General features: G+C 36.2%; 1 protein-coding gene across 3 annotated transcripts in view; it reads right to left on the minus strand.

Moving 5' to 3' along the window:
- Positions 1–18,440, minus strand: part of FSTL5 (follistatin like 5) — a 620,880-nt gene that overhangs the window by 40,312 nt on the left and 562,128 nt on the right. For all 3 annotated transcript variants that reach the window (XM_060011592.1, XM_060011591.1, XM_060011589.1), the window contains 2 exons: positions 7,529–7,636; positions 3,315–3,439 (listed from right to left, as the gene is read on the minus strand). In XM_060011592.1, coding sequence (XP_059867575.1) covers positions 3,315–3,439; positions 7,529–7,636 — 233 coding nt within the window. The remainder of the gene's footprint in view (positions 1–3,314; positions 3,440–7,528; positions 7,637–18,440) is intronic.

The following is an 18,440-nucleotide window of genomic DNA, read 5'->3' on the forward strand; positions in this document are numbered from 1 at the left end:
TGCTATAGTATAAAATAGAAATAATGGTATGTGGCCTGGACTGTGTCAGGCGGAATGGGATGGAATTCAGCTGAGGAGCTGAATGAATGGGTGGTACCAGGCCAACATTCTCAGGCATTTTTAAAGTGAAAATTAATCTCCTGAAATTCAAATTTCTCAGGACACTCAGAAAGGTACCTACATTAGGCTCTGAAGAATTTCTACAGTGCTGAGAACTTCAAACTGTCTTAAAAAGTGAAATAATGATTCACATTATTTTAAAATAATGATTTAAAAATAAAATCCAAATAATGATTGGTTTTTTTAAGCTACAAGTTTATCTTTTAGTATAGATGTGAAGTAATTTTGTTTCTCTTAAATTCTTCAGTTTTGATTTACATTACAGACTAAACAAACCTGAAAATTATAGATAACAGAAAAAAAAAAAAAAGAAAGAAACCAAGCAGAGAAAAACGAAAACTTTTAGCAAAACTGTAGCTAATTGCAGGGTAGCCCTTCCTCCAGTGTAGATTATGAGTAGTTTCGACACTACTATTATGGACAGCTTAATTTTCAAACATTATGTTACTGCAGTCCCTAGAAAGAAATGAAGTAAGCTGACTTAAGTCACATTTGCCAACGGCAAATGGTGCTGCTGGGGCATTCAGGCTGAGATCTGTCTGACGGGAGATGTAAGACCTTCTTCCTATTTACTGCTTCCATACACACCATTCCTGTGTGCTTGATGCCGTGCTGGCGGCCTGTCAGATCTTGTGTTAGACGCTGAGAAATCAGGTACATAAGAAATACCTTCTTCCCTCAATACTATGTAGTCTGGTTTAGGAAAGAGTGTAACACTTCCTTTTTTATTTCCATTCTTGTGAGAAACATGAATTAAGTGCCTACCAGTTTTGAGGCACTAAGGATATAAAATCCTGACTCGTGCCCAGAAGTTTTTCAGACACAGGAGATATAAATTATTTGAAATGAGAGAGTAGCAATCTGAGAGAAATGCAGATTAGTGTGATGAGGGGTCAGAGGAAGAAAACTAATATTAATTAAATGCATATTATGTGTCAGACCTTCTGCCTGGCCTGGAATATACACTCAACACAACAGTCAGAAAACAGTCTCAAATTCTGTTAAAGACAATTCTTAAAAAGAGCAACCTCAGGACACAAGCCACATTTAGGTAGGAAAAAATGTTCCATGAATTGGTAAGAGAAAAGACCGTATCTATCCTTCAGGTTTTCCTGATGTGGAAAAGATCCCCATTATGTTAAAAATACTTTTCACATTTAACAGTTTCGTTTTGGAAACGCGTGCTAATTTTTACTCTTACTTTTCACTTTAGCAGTTGGGATAATTACTGTGAAATAGGATTTATGATGATCATTCACATTCATTAAAATGGGACTCTATGTGCTGGTAGAATTGCTATAACTTAATATAGGATTCTGACAAGTATTGGCAAAACACCTATGCATTTGACTCTATATCCCTAAAAGAAATAAAGACATTTAAAAATATCCTCAAGCATACTGTTCAGTGTTTCTCACAATATATAGAAATAACTGAAATAAAATTTTGCCTTATATGTGTTCACATTATTTGCATGTTCCTCTAATTATTATTATCTCCAACTTCAGCTCTGTAGTAATCATTTCGACCCTCAAGAGATGTTATGTTCTGACAGCATATTATACAATACATACAAGCCCAGAATCCCACATGGTACTCACTGCATCCAGACAAAGTTGAACTCCTGCCTCTAGTAGCGAACTTACCTTAATGATCCAATATACTTGTTACAGGGGAAAAGACATACCCCAGATGGTACACTATTAACCGTATGTGTCATAGATACAGGAGTTTTGACCCAAAGAATTGTGTTAACAGTGCAGTTAAAAAAAAATAAGCAAAGTTGATAACAGTATATTAAATACAGTAAATAGGGAATAGGAGAATGAGATAAATAAAAGCAAATGTTACATATTAAATTATTTACCAGTAATAATTTATCAGTAACTTGAAAATAACAAAAAGGTATTTATTAAACATATCACTCAATGTCAATTAAATGAAATTTTATCCTCAACAGATAAGAACATTATATATTTTTTAGATATCACCTCAAGAGGGGCCATTTTCAGTTTCTCTGCTGATTTCTTCAGTCTCTTAACTCTTGCACTCAGACCTAAAGATTATTACTTTAACGCAAATGCAAATACTTTTCAAATATGCTTCATTTTCAATAAGTTCTACTTATTTTCCATAAAAACACTGTGACAGTATATTATAATTTTTAATCACTTCATTGCTGAGCACATAATAGGTATTCTGAAAATAATAATCAGTTGCTTGACAAATATATTAAACTCTTTGAAAACATATACTTGGCTGTCCGAAGTTTCTATATCATAACTTGACTGTGAGCCCCAATTCTAATTTATGAATTTCCGTTTTTATTTTTACAAGTTGAATTTTTCACTCTTTCAGAATTCTTACAACTCCAACTTTTAGACAAGAAAATTTTCACGTTAATTCAAGAGAAACAAATATACACAAGAACCAAATAATGGCTCATATAACATATCTGAAGCAGTTTCCTCCCATCCAAATCCCCTTGAAATAGAGAATAAAATATTTCTTTGGTTCAGATTCACTAACATTGCTAAGCAATACTTTAAATACTTAAATAAAGTATCAAGAGACATAGTATTAGAAATTGTGAATATCCAAAGTCTTTCCCTGTTAAGTATTTAAACCACTTCTGTGAACCTTTAGAGTGATGTCATTAGGAGTTATTATTTTTTACCTCTTGTGAACACACAGAGAGATATAACACGCCCACACATTTTCTCAAAGTGCAGACCTCACACATTTCATTTCAACTTACTATACGCCCTGATACAATGTTATATTCATTTCTATATGGGCAAAACAATACAAGAATGTTCTTCTAACACGTTGAATAGATGTTGATGTGAGTGGCCCTCTTCTCTGAAAGGAACTCAGGCCAAGTTCGAACATTTTGCAAAAGCCTAATCCGAAGACCTTAAGAGCAATTTGCCAAAATATTAACCGTAGACTGATTTAAGAATGCAAGCATACCTTTATAGATTCACTTCTCAATTACACATAAAAGGGAAGAGAAGACAGGAAATTCATCACTAATGTTGCTCAATAAAAGTTCATCAAGCAGACGAGACAGAGCTCCAGAACAATTATGTGTGTATCTGTGGTATAACTGAATTTTTCTGTTGGTGATTTCCCGTGGCTTTCTACCAAGATTAGAGAGAAATCTACAAGCCAATGCTCGTCCGCGCACTCACCTCACGTGGGTGATGAGGAGGGAGGCGGTGGGGATGAAGAAGTCGTCCGCTCGGTCGAACTGCTTTCCCACGGGCTGGGTGTGGATGGTGTGATGTGGCGCGTCCCCGCTGGCCAGGGTTATCACCTAAACACAGCACCACATTTAGATCTTGGCCGTGCAGGCCCTTAATGGGATCAGAGATGAAATAAATCTCTGGCGGTTGTTTGCATAGGCTCTTTGTTTTCAACCTCAAAATTAGTACATTGTTAAGCAAACTGCAATTCTGCGTTTGCTTATTTTCAGTGTAAAAGTTTCTAAAAGAAAAAAAATGGGAAACATCTTTTTCTTGAACAATTTCTGCCTAAAAGATAAAATAATATACATATAGGTAACTCCTGCATTATAAAAATGTTATTGCTATAATAAGAGATATGAAAGCAAGCGTACACATGACGTAAATGAGATGCTGGCTTTCTTTTCTTTCTTCCTTCTTCTCTCCCTCTCTTCCTCTCTCTCCCCCTTCCTTCCTTCTTTCCTTCCGTCCTTCCATCCATCCTTCACAACTTGATTGAGGAATAAATGATAAATTAAAAAAAAAACCTCCCCCTCCTATACAACAGAGTTGTAAACATAGGACAGAAAACTCTAAAATATATCATTTGAAATATTTTTGCTCTTAGAATGGATTTACATATTTTAAAAATTTCCCTTTTATAAATTGAAAATGATAAAGTTGAATAAGTTTTAATCAAAGAGGTCTCTTCTAACTATTCGTCATTAATTGGTTTTTAAAACTTTCATAGTTCATTAAAGAAAAGATCACTACATTTAAGCTCTTTTATCTCTTATATCCCATTTTGCATATCAGTTCTTTCTTCTGATTTCTCATACCTTCACAGCTGTCCTATTGTCCCTGCTGCACAACCATTGTTCTGTGTTAGCTTTTTAAAGTATTTTCCTGCCTTTATTTTACCCCTTTTAAATCCTTTCTACATATGGGCACCAAATCAAACTTCTTAAACTTTTGACTGCCTAAGTTAAATAGACTATCTTCCCTCAAAACTGAGTGTCTTCCTTTGGTTTTTAGGACAGAAGGAGATAGCATTTTTAGTTTTAGATTTTTTTTCACCCTAAAAAGTTAATTTTTGTTTACTGCAATGAGCATAATTTCATTGAGTTACATTGGGAATTGCCAAGTTCAAGAAAATAGAGTAATTATTATAATAGTCAAGAAAGGCTCAGTCATGTTATAGTCACAAACCAAAACAAAGCAGAAACAAATCTTTACTTCTTTACTACTTACTTCTTTATTTTTTAATAATAAAGACTTTTGTTTCATACCTCTTACTTTCCTAGAGGGCTTTGGTAGGATATCTATTGTTTTTAGCGTTTTTAATTCTGATTTCCATGCGGAAAGAGCAGCTAACTACCTTGAATGTTTCCATTTATGAAAGACCTCTTTTGCCAAAACTAATCATATGGCCTCACCCAACCAAAAGAAGCCCCCCCCACCATGTGCCCAGAGGAAGAGAGAACCAAAGTATGTGATAACGCTTTAAACGTACTCTACCTATTTTATTAATGAGTAACAGTGAGAAAGTCCTCACTGGATTTTAGCCATTCATAATTATGCCTATAAGACTTTAATAAAACTCAACAGGGGTAATAACAATGGAACTCCCCAAATTTTCTTCCCTTTAGATTGTATAGAGGTACATAATTCTCAAGCTGCATGTACGTGTATTTGAAATTAATAATAATACTTAGACTGACAGCAGCAATAATAATACTTACTGAGAGCTTGCTATGGGCCAGGTAACACTTAAACAACACTGTAATGTGTGTATTGCATCCCAAACTTAATGACGCAAAAATATTTCACGCCACTGAAGGCAGATTAACTGGACCTCTCTTCTGCGCTTGGCACCGTCCTAGGTTGTAAAAAATACAAAGCCACTTCCCCAGTTCCCCTCAGTCTGGACTTTGATGGGTTGAAGTCCTTCTCGTTGCTGGAATTGAGCAGGGAGTGGTGAATTGCCAGGTTCAGGACTGAGCTCACTGAAGGACACAGATTGATCTGTGATGTACCTCAATCAATAAGCCCAATCTTGCAACAATTCTGAACTCATTTCTAACAGCATCCTGCTGCTGGCCTGTCTTTATGTGATGCCTGCTGCAAACCCAGAGCTACCACCTCCCACTGTCACACCATCTGGCTGGGTCCTACTTCCTGGCCAATGGAAGAATGCAAGGACTTTATTCCAAGTTGTTTCCTGGGGATATTTTCTTTTCTAATTGTTGTGCGTTTACAAGACATTACATACAGGTTCCAAAACTGTGCAGATGACAGACTAATGAGTTTTAGATTTTTACAGAATTTCTTAAGCTTTCATAAGACATAAGTGTTCTTTAAAAAGAAAAACATACTATGATAAATATTCAGACTTCATCTGAGAACACTAGATGGAAAATGACTGTCTTAAATACCTAAAATTATGACAGCTTATGGGTATTAATTAATTATAAATGTCACAGAAAATAAAACATATTGCTTTCATAATCAACAAAGATGTACAGATTTAATTATACTCAACAGGAAAACACAAAGGAGGGCTTTCAGATCCTTGATAAAATGTTTTGCACCTTCAAGGGTGAGAGGGTCCCATTATAAGATATAACACATTAGGGCTAAAAAGTTACTTCCTAGCCCTCAAGACCTGGCGTCAATCTCTCTTTCCAGTCTAATCTTTCACCATCATGGCACAGGGACACTCTAGCAAAAATGAGAGCTTGACCATGTTTTTGGTTTCAGTTCAATTTCTCCAGAGGAAAATCTGTTCCCCTTTCAAACAAATCTCAAATCCCATTTCTCTCGAAGATATTTTCTGGTAATCCTGTTGGGAGACGATTATCCATAAATATCTTGACGTTTCCGCAGAGTCAAGTCTTTCTGAGCAAAAAGCACGCCACCTTGGTTAAAGGATGATCGTGCAGCAAAAATGCCTTTGGAAGCTAGAAACAGAGTATTTCTCCTGAGAGATTTAGAGACTTAATTCCTCTGAGCCAATTACTGAGGTGCCAGGGTACTGACCTTCCCCTCCTCTCCCTGGAGAAGATTTGCATGCTTTCCAGACTAATAATCTCTTCTCTCTCACATGAGACGGTGGGTTGAGGTGCCAGCAGCCTAAAATAACTTAGAGACACATGATTCCAGGCTCCTCCTGCAGTAGGACTGTGCTGGTCATGAAGGGTGACACTAGCCTCTCACCACATCACCCCATAGGGGTTGGGGCCAGAGAATAAATACTAACAGGCTGCATGGGTAAGAAACAGTCTGTTCTCTGATCCAGAGACCCTGTGTTTCCTGTCAGTCTGTCTATCATCTATGATCTATATATCTATCTATCTATCACCTATTTATCATCTATCCGTCTTATACATACATAAATACACACACACTCTCTTCATGTAAATAAGTCTTGTTGTATGTCGTATTTTAAGAGTAATTCTCAGTCCTTACATTTTATTTTATATTTTCAGTTGTGAAACTAACCTTTCACTTCCACCCACCAAGTATTTTAAAAATTCACTAAATCTTATTAGCATAATTTTTATTAGACATTCAGAGAAAAAACCTGTTTTTAGATGGCTGGACAATGTGTGGGAAGTTTCTCATCAACTCTACAGATAGTCACTGTCAAAATGTGTATATATGTATATATATATCTGTCTCTATCTGTCAATTTCTCATGTAAACAATTTCAAAACATAAGCAAATTTCACAAAAATGACAGTACATATTCCCAATTAGAAGTGAACCTGCACTCAGATAGTAAAGTACTATGTGTTTGGAGAACACTGGGGACCTGCTTTGAGACTCTGTCTAACTCTCCTGGTCTCTATCTCACAGGACCCACCCTCCAGGCCCCATTTAAAACAGATGGAAACAAGAAAATTCTCATGAAAATTCGAGGGAGGTAGGAAACGTAAATCATAATATTTTTTTCTTAATAGCTTCAGCTTTAGGTTATTCTTTTTGCATATAAATCTGATGTTTGGAACGTCTGAACTAAAATATTTTCCAAGCAAAAAGGTACTTGAGAATCAACATTTTTTTCCCTTATTGTGAAGATCTAGGTGGAAGAATATCATCGTTAAATGGTTATGTGTCCAATTAGATATTGAAAGGTTTAAAAGATCATTATTTTCTCAAATACACTGAAATGTACTTACCTGTAGTGTTGGAGAAGTCTTTTCCATGGTACCCCAGCTTAGCACCCAGACTTGATCGTGTGATTTGTCGTAGTGTAATTTAACAGGGATGGGGTCTGTGCTTACTGCCTGTAATAGAGAGAAGTTGAAAAAGTTTTCAGACCGAAATATTAGTTTAAAACTAGGCCAAAAATTATAGAAAAATCCAAGAGTTTAGATGTCAGATTAAAAATGTATGTTGCCAATTATCTAATTTTCTAAACCTTTATTTGATTAATCTGGAAATATAATACTTTACTCAAATATATTTTTGCACAATTTTATATAGTCTTACATTCATTCATTACCTATGCAAATTCATTACTTATGCAAATAATGGAGAAGCTATTTAGAAACTCAAGATATAAATGATTAATATGTGCATTTTAATCAACTGTTGAGTACAGGTAAGAACTATATTTATACTATTAGATTTTTCTATCCCACTGCTGGTTATGGGACTTGACCATTTATAATGCTAACATGCCAACAATCTGATACATGGTTGTAACTCTAATAACAGATTACCTAATTTAGTTTCCTTAATGAGAAGTCTAAAGCCACAGAAAAAGAAGCAGCAATTTTCTGTATCGTACTTGATATGGTAAATGTATTTTTCTGCTAATATTTATAATATCTAGCATTTACTGAAAACAAAACTTCCAAAACACGCATTGCTGCCAGAAAGTTATTTCACTCACCTTAATTCCAAGCTATTTATGTCATAAACTAATACCTTTTAGAAGTAATTTCCTGCAATATTAATAGTTACACATTTTCTAATTTAATAACATAGAACAAATTGTTTTCAGTAAAACAACCTTTATCCAATATTGAAAACGTTTCTTTCCAAGCTCTATTGAATATCCTTAGAGAATTTCCCAAGTCCTAGTTTATAATGTAATTCTCTTCTCAGTGGATTAAAAGTTGTAGTTGAATATATAGAGATTCATATTTTAACTAACACTTTGGCAATTTAGTCTTACTAAAGTATTTCTTTTCTGAAATCTTGCCCTGTATTTTATCTATTTAAAATTCTCAATATTCTTGGACTAGAATTAATTACTGGATTTCTGAAAAGACCTATTTAAGCATTTCTGTATTAGTGTCCTCACCCCTTTCTCTCTGGCTAACAGAGCCACGATAACATTTTGGGTTCAGGTGGGCAGTGATGTTCTAAGGGAAGGTAGCCCACCTGAGGACCAGCAGAGATTTAAGCCAATGACTAATCTTATTCCCCTTTGACAAGGGTGAAATTTCCCCGACTCCCTAGAGGTGAGGGGTAGTCACATGGCATATCCTAGTTTACACATTGTGAAGATTAAGGTGATGAATGATTTCTGAGAGTGAAGCATTTCCATCAAAAGAGACAATAGCAGGAGGAGACCTCCATGCACCACACTTTCTCCTTCTTCCTGCTTTGAATGCTGTCAGATGAGGATATTAAGCCTCAATTTCTAAAGCCATTTTGAGGTCATGAAACAATAAGCTTAAGAAGGAAAAGCCACCACTTTGAGGATTTAGCAGGAGAAACATGAAAGGAGACTGAATTCTCCATGATAGTCTTGAACTGCGGCACAAACCTAGAATAACTATCCCGAGACTTGATGCTATTTGGGATAACTATACAGTTCTATTGCTTGAGGAATAGCTGGTCTGGTATTTGGTGAATCGTACTCAAGTGAATGCCAGACGTTTCATTTCGATTCTTCATGTACTGATCAATAATTTCAACGGGTATATAGCAAAAGAGCCATCATTAATCATTACACTAATAACAAGGCAGTAAGATTCCTTTGATTTTTCAAATTTTTCCCTTTATATGTTAAACCTGATCTATGTAGGATTATAATAGCCTATTTTGCATGCAACTTAAAATGGAATAATCTTTAGGCATTTAAAAAGTTAAAGATAAAATAATTCAATAGGCAACAGAAGCAGCAATAACAAAAAGACCTCATTGTTAATCAATTGTTAGGATATGGTTATAAAAATAGCAAAGATCCTTAGATAACTTTATAAAGTAGGGAACAATTTGAATAAAAATTTTCCGTTTGCCAGCTCTCATAAATTTCTCTTCTTTCCACTTGGCCCTTCATAACTATTATCTTGTAAGGACATACCACGATCCATAGGTTCTGTTAATGTCCCCATAAGACGTGATAAGAAAACTGAGACACTTATCTTACCGGCAGTCATCCAGCCAGTGAACAGCAAGCCTGGGATCTGGGTCTGAGTTCTTTCCCAAAGTGGGAACCTCCCTACCTATGAAAGACCATTCCTCCTAGTGGACAGTTTCATTCCTGACAATGTTTGGATATGCTGCCCTATTATTTATGCTTCATAGATAAGAAACATTCTTTGGGGTTTTTTTCTTTTGGAGGGTGAAGAGAAACCCACGGGACCCAAGTATATGCAGTATCATTTGTATAAGCAGTACAATCCCAGGGGAGAATCACTGAGAGGCAGTATACACCATGCTTATGAACATGTATTCTGAAGCTGACTTCAAATCTTAGTGTCTTCACTTAAATTTAAATAATAATAATAACTTGGGAACTTACTAACGCTTTCTGTGGCTGTTTCCTCTACAATAAAATGGAGACAGTAATAACACCTACTTCAGAGGGTCGTTGTAAATACTGGGTGAGGTAGTAAATATAAAGTGCTCAGGTATGCCTGATGAATGCTAAACACGATGGAAATACCACTGCTCCTACTATTAGAAAAACTAACGGAACTAGAGTATTTTCATGACAGCATTATAGTGTTTTAGAGATGTAATGCCCTTATTTAGCAAATGAAGAAACTAGAAGAGGTTATTTACTTTAATAATCACAGTCTCTGTCCTGGAAGAGTTTATAGGTGAGAGGGTGAAAGAAGAATTTAAAATAACTTGATGCATGTCACAAAATAAAAATAAGGGTCAAATGCCTTGGAAGCTCAGAGGAAGAAGTACAGAGCAGGATGGGGGAGAAGAGGAAGTGAGGCTTTAATTGAGCCTTAAAGTATAAACATTTTCTTTTATAAATGGCAGGACAGAGACAATTTTTTATTTATCTTATTATTTTTAAATTGGGATATATTTGCTTTACAATGTTGTGTTAGTTTATGCTGTACAAAAGAGTGAATCAGCTACATGTATACCTATATCCCCTCCCTCTGCATCTCCCTTCCACCCCTCCCATCCCACCCCGCTAGGTCATCACAGAGCACTGAGCTGAGCTCCCTGTGCTACACTGCAGGTTCCCACTGGCTATCAATTTGACACATGGTAGTGTATTTTTTAAAGTTACGTTATGAGAATATATTTCAGGAGGTGTCAGAAGGCAGTTCACAATTAAATTCCTTCAAATAAGTGAAGATACGTTTTTAAAGGAAGAAAATATCAATTTTCAAAACAACTTCTCAATTTGAAAGGAAAAATCTATTTACAAGTTCTCAAGTGTGCAGATACAAAACGTTTTACGGAGGAAATGTTGACATGGTTTTCAGCCAGGAAATCATACAACAATGACAAAAATATGTGCAAACAACCGTATTCAGGATCATCTTTCCATAACCCAGTTTTCAGTCAAAAAACAGAAATTTTCCTACATAAATGGCCAATGTTTGAAAGGGATAAATTACAGGTGTTGACTTTTATAAAATATCTGCTGGTCTACTTTGGAAATTACTCTAAACGTTCAATTTAGACCATTAGCTTCTGAAAAAGAGAAAGGCACTATATTTGACACACACAAGAAATTCGTGCCACAAGTAAGCCTGTAAGCCTGTGTTATAAAACAGATCTTATTTTTGAAAAAGACAGTATAGAGTCTATTATCCTTAATGGTCCTCTTTCTCCTCTACTTCCCATCCTCACGCCCCAGCTGGACCTGCCTTCGAAACGCTGAGCCCTTTGCAGCTCCTGCCCTGCTTAGACCACATAGGGGCCTCTATCACCTCCAACCCCATCTCCTGGTTTCCACCCTTCAACTTTCTACTCGTCCACTTTCTCGACAGCTTCGTCAGTGATTTGTTTTCTTTTCTTTTCTGGTGAGCATTAGGCAGATCATGGCACCAATTTGCTCAAAACACAATGTCTTCTCAGTTCCCTCAGAGTAAAAGCCAAAAGCCCTTATAATGACCTGTCGCACCTGGTCTTCTTTCTCAGATCCTTCACCTTCCAGGCTCCCCCCGATGGCTCCAATCCAGATGCTCTGGCTTCCTTGCTGTTCATCCAACATGCCGATCACACTTCTACTTTTTGGAGGCTTTTCCCCAGAACCAACCGCCTTCCCCGGATAACCCAGTGTCTACTTCTTGGACACCTTTGCTGAGAACTCACCTTGTGGGTGAGGCCAGCATGGCCACTCTATTTAGTGCACCCAGGCTGCCCTTCACCTTTCACTTTCCCAGTCCCACCTGGTCTGCTCTGCCATTTTACCTTTTCCAGTGGCACTGACCACTTTCCGTATCGTAGAATTTACGTGTCATTTTTAGTATTCTTATTTTTTGTTGTTTGTCTCTATCCAGTGGGCTCTAGGCTCCAAGAAGGCAGGCCTTTTGTGTTTGTTTAGCTCAACGGTATCACTTATGCACTTAGAACAGTACCTTGTAAATTGTAGTATTCGATATATAATTAATGAGCACCTACATCTACTTCACTGGGAAAAGCAAATTGCAAAATTGAACAACATGACAAAAGGCACTATAATTAAGATCATGATTATTACTTTATATAACAAAGACAACTACACTCTGCACTAGGCTTGTTATGAACAAAATTTTTCTCTAAATATTTTACAAATACAAATTATTATTTTAATCTTCTTGACAGTTGTTTTGTTGACATGTGCACTATTGATATTTATATAGATAAAAGTAAACAAAAGACTAAGGGTACCAATGTCCATCCCTACAGACTATAAAATTCACACTCTCCCTCAAGATAACTTCATACCCACCATCCAATATACAGATAAATTCAGGTCTCCAACTTTGGTCCATATGTTAAATATTCATAAAATGTAATATGATTTTTTAAGATAAAAATAAAAATAAACAATGTCTTGGGATTCCCTTCTCACAACTAGTCATCTTTCATTGCCCTTGTGTTGCATACATTTCGTTTGGAGACCATTAGCGTAAATATTTTTTGTTTCTGCAGCCATCGAGCATTTATCAAGAAAAACGATGTAAATCAATATGTAATGTTCAAGAATGTGTGATTGGGAAAAAGCATTGCACATATGCTTATCTTTCACCTCAAAATTACCTTATGTGCATAGAATGCTCAATTAGTACTTAGTATAATTTGCATTTGACTACCAATATTATTTTGCTAGAAAAATTGTTTTCAAACTTTGCCTTGAGCAGCTTACAGAAATGAGCCTTATTCACAGCAGGTGCTTTGAACTGCCCCATAATAGAACAAAGGGGCTCACTTTTGATCTATTGAATGCTTCTGTGAGACTTTGTTTAAATAAAATTTTCTGATACTATAGTTTGGAAACTTCTCTCCATCCCATAAACACTGTAATTTTCTATACACAGTAGCCTTTGCTTGGCCTGATATTATCTGATATTCAGATAATTAATTATCTGATATTCAGATAATTAGGCCACAATCCTTCTTCCAAAGATTTATTGATTTATGGACATATTCAGAAGTATCTTTCAAATAACTTAACATTTTGTTATTGTAATTAATAGTAGTCTAAATATTCAGATCCTAGAATCATATTTCTTATCTTCCCATGTAAGTACCATTTTCAGTGTTATATTATCATGATGAATTATCTTCTTATCCTATTCCTTTGTAAAAATGTGTAAAATATACTACATAATGTAATAACAAAAAGTTTTTATCTGTTGTAGCTTTATAAAGATACTGATATTTTTTTCTTTAATATTTTAAAATATTGTTTCAAACACTGAATAAGGATACAATTTACTTACAGTATGAGTTCTTTTTTTCTTTGTAGATCTATAAATTTTAACTCCCTCATAATCCCAACATACCTAGTGTGATATAAATTTATCAGTATTAGAGACCTTCAAGATGGCTGAGGAGTAAGACGTGGAAATCACCTTCCTCCCCACAAATACATCAGAAATACATCTATATGTGGAACAAATCCTGCAGAACACCTACTGAACGCTGGCAGAAGACCTCAGACCTCCCAAAAGGCAACAAACTCCCCACATAACTGGGTAGGGCAAAAGGAAAAAACAGAGACAAAAAATAGGGATGGGACCTGCACCTCTAGGAGGGAGCCGTGAAGGAGGAAAGGTTTCTACACACTAGGAGCCCCTTCGTGGGCGGGGACTGCAGGTGGCAGAGGGGGGAAGCTTCGGAGCTGTGGAAGAGAGCGCAGCCACAAGGGTGCGGAGGGCAAAGCGGAGAGATTTCCCGCACAGAGGATCGGTGCCAACCGGCACTCACCCTTAGTTTAGAATTTAGAGGTTATTATCATTGGTAGATTCGTTTATTGATTTGGTTGCTCTCTTCTTTATATATATATATATATTTTTTCCTTTTTCTCTTTTTGTGAGTGTGTATGTCTATGCTTCTTTGTATGATTTTGTCACTATAGCTTTGCTTTTACCATCTGTCCTAGGATACGGTCTGTCCTTTTTTTTCTTAGTATAGTTTTTAGCGTGTGTTTTCATTGGTGGATTTGTTTTTTGGTTTGGTTGCTTTCTTCTTTCTTTCTTTCTCCTTTTTTTTCTTTTTTTAATTATTTTCAATTTTTTAATTTTTAATATATTTTTTATTTTAATAACTTTATTCTCTTTTTTTCTTCCTTTCTTTCTTTTTGTCTCCATTTTTTTCTGAGCTGTGTCACTGATAGGGTCTTGGTGCTCTGGCCAAGTGTCAGGCCTGAGCTTCTGAGGTGGGAGAGCCAAGTTCAGGATATTGGTCCACCAGACACCTCCCAGCCCCATGTAGTATCAAACAGCAAAAGCTCCTCAGAGATCTCCATCTCAATGCTAAGACCCAGCTCCACTCAATGACCAGCAAGCTACAGTGCTGGACACCCTATGCGAAACAACTAGCAAGACAGGAACACAACTCCACCCATTAGCAGAGAGGCTGCCTAAAATCATAATAATGTCACAGACACCCCAAAACACACCACCAGACATGGTTCTGCCCACCAGAAAGACAAGATCCAGCCTCATCCACCAGAGAACAGGCACCAGTCCCCTTCACCAGAAAGCCTACACAACACACTGAACCGACCTTAGCCACTGGGGGTAGACACCAAAAACAATGGGAATTATGAACCTGCAGCCTGAGAAAAGGAAACCCCAAACACAGTAAGTTAAGCTAAATGAGAAGACAGAGAAACACACAGCAGATGAAGGAGCAAGATAAAAACCCACCAGACCTAACAAATGAAGAGGAAAAGAGGAGTATACCTGAATAAGAATTCAGAGTAATGATAGTGAAGGTGATCCAAAATCTTGGAAATAGAATGGAGAAAATAAAAGAAATGTTTAACAAGGACCTAGAAGAACTAAAGAGCAAACAAACAGTGATGAACAACACAATAAATGAAATTTAAAATACTATAGAAGGAATCAATAGAAGAATAACTGAGGCAGAAGAATGTATAAGTGACCTGGAAGATAAAATAGTGGAAATAACTACCACAGAGCAGAATAAAGAAAAAAGAACGAAAAGAATTGAGGACAGTCTCAGAGACCTCTGGGACAAAATTAAACGTACTAAAATCAAATTTTAGGGGTCCCAGAAGAAGAAAAAGAGAAAAAAAAAAAAGGGACTGAGAAAATATTTGAAGAGATTATAGTTGAAAACTTCCCTAAGAAAGGAACTAGTCAATCAAGTCCAGGAAGTGCAGAGAGCCCCATACAGGATAGATCCATGGAGAAACACGACAAGACATACTGATCAAACAATCAAAAGTTAAATACAAAGAAAAAATATTAAAAGCAGCAAGGGAAAAACAACAAATAACATACAAGGCAACCCCCATAAGGTTAACAGCTGATCTTTCAGCAGAAACTCTGCAAGCCAGAAGGGAGTGGCAGGACATACTGAAAGTGATGAAAGGGAAAAAACCTACAACCAAGATTACTCGATCCAGCCAGGATCTCATTCAGATTTTATGGAGAAATTAAAATCTTTACAAACAAGCAAAAGCTAAGAGAATACAGCACCACCAAACCAGTTTTACAACAAATACTACAGGAACTTCTCTAGGCAGGAAATACAAGAGAAGGAAAAGACCTACAATAACAAACCCAAAACAATTAAGAAAATGGTAATAGGAACATACATATTGATGACTACCTTAAATGTAAATGGATTAAATGCTCCAACCAAAAGACACAGATTGGCTGAATGGATACAAAAACAAGACCCATATATATGTTGTCTGCAAGAGACCCACTTTAGACCTAGGGACACATACAGACTGAAAGTGAGGGGATGGAAAAAGATATTCCATGCAAATAGATATCAAAAGAAAGGCTGGGTAGCAATCTTCATAACAGATAAAATACACTTTAAAATAAAGACTATTAAAAGAGACAAAGAAGGACACTACATAATAATCAAGGGATCAAATCAAGAAGAAGATATAACAATTGTAAATAGCTAGCACCCAACACAGGAGCACCTCAATACATAAGGCAAATGCTAACAGCCACAAAAAGGGAAATCAAGAGTAACAATCATAGTAGGGGACTTGAACACCCAGCTTTCACCAATGGACAGATCATGCAAAATGAAAATAAATAAGGAAACACAAGCTTTAAATGATACATTAAACAAGATGGACTTAAATGATATTTATAGGACATTCCATCCAAAAACAACAGAATACACTTTCCTCTGAAGTGCTCATGGAACATTCTCCAGGATAGATCATATCTTGGGTCAGAAATCAAGCCTTGGTAAATTTAAGAAAATTGAATCGTATCAAGTATCTTTTCCTACCACAATGCTATGAGACTAGATATCAATTATAGGAAAAACTCTATAAAAAATACAAACACATGGACGCTAAACAATACACTACTAAATAACCAAGAGATCACTGAAGAAAACAAAGAGCAAGTGAAAAAATACCTAGAAACAAATGACAATGAAAAAACAACAACCCAAAACCTATGTGATGCAGCAATAACAGTTCTAAGAGGGAAGTTTATAGCAATACAATCCTACCTCAAGAAATAAGAGACACCTCCAATAAACAACCTAACCTTACACTTAAAGCAATTAGAGAAAGAAGAACAAAAAACCCATAAAGTTAGCAGAAGGAAAGAAATCATAAAGATCAGATCAGAAATAAATGAAAAAGAAATTAAGGAAATGATAGCAAAGATCAATAAAACTAAAAGCTGGTTTTTGAGAAGATAAACAAAAATGATAAACCACTATCTAGACTCATCAAGAAAAACAGGGATAAGACTCAAATCAACAGAATTAGAAATGAAAAATGAGAAGTAACAACTGACACTGCAGAAATACAAAGGACCATGAGAGATTACTACAAGCAACTATATGCCAATAAAATGGACAACCTGGAAGAAATGGACAAATTCTTAGAAAAGCACAACCTTCTGAGATGGAACCATGAAGAAATAGAAAATATAAACAGACCAATCACAAGCACTGAAATTGAAACTGTGACTAAAAATCTTTCAACAAGGGCTTCACTGGTAGTGCAGTGGTTGAGAGTCCGCCGGCAGATGCAGGGGACACGGGTTCGTGCCCCGGTCCGGAAAGATCCCACATGCCGCGGAGCAGCTGAGCCCGTGAGCCATGGTTGCTGAGCCTGTGCGTCCCGAGCCTGTGCTCCGCAACGGGAGAGGCCACAACATTGAGAGGCCCACGTACCGCAAAAAGAAAAAGAAAAAAAAAACATCTTTCAACAAACAAAAGCCCAGGACCAGATGGCATCACTGGCGAATTCTATCAAACATTTAGAAAAGAGGTAACACGTATCCTTCTCAAACTCTTCCAAAATATATCAGAGGGGGGTACACTCCCAAACTCATTCTATGAGGCCACCATCACCCTGATACCAAAATCAGACAAAGATGTCACAGGAAAAGAAAACTACAGGCCAATATCACTGATGAACATAGATGCAAAAATCCTCAACAAAATACTAGCAAACAGAATCCAACAGCACATTAAAAGGATCATACACCATGATCAAGTGGGGTTTATTCCAGGAATACAAGGATTCTTCAATATACACAAATCAATCAATGGGATAAACCATATTAACAAATTGAAGGAGAAAAACCATATGATCATCTCAATAGATGCAGAAAAAGCTTTTGACAAAATTCAACACCTATTTATGATAAAAACCCTCCAGAAAGTAGGCATAGAGGGAACTTACCTCAACATAATAAAGTACATATATGACAAACCCACAGCCAACATTTTTCTCAGTCGTGAAAAACTGAAAGCATTTTCACTAAGATCAGGAAGAAGACAAGGTTGCCCACTCTCACCACTATTATTCAACGTAGTTTTGGAAGTTTTAGCCACATCAATCAGAGAAGAAAAAGAAATAGAAGGAATCCAAATTGGAAAAGAAGTAAAACTGTCAATGTTTGCAGATGACATGATACTATACACAGAGAATCCTAAAGATGCTACCAGAAAACTAGTAGAGCTAATCAATGAATTTGGTAAAGCAGCAGGATACAACATTAATGCACAGAAATCTCTTGCATTCCTGTACACTAATGATGAAAAATCTGAAAGAGAAATTAAGGAAACACTCCCATTTACCACTGCAACAAAAAGAATAAAATAGCTAGGAATAAACCTACCTAAGGAGACAAAAGACCTGTATGCTGAAAACTGTAAGACACTGATGAAAGAAATTAAAGATAACACAAACAGATGGAGAGATAT

Source organism: Delphinus delphis, chromosome 5 (genome assembly GCF_949987515.2).
Source record: "Delphinus delphis chromosome 5, mDelDel1.2, whole genome shotgun sequence".
Taxonomy (NCBI): domain Eukaryota; kingdom Metazoa; phylum Chordata; class Mammalia; order Artiodactyla; family Delphinidae; genus Delphinus; species Delphinus delphis.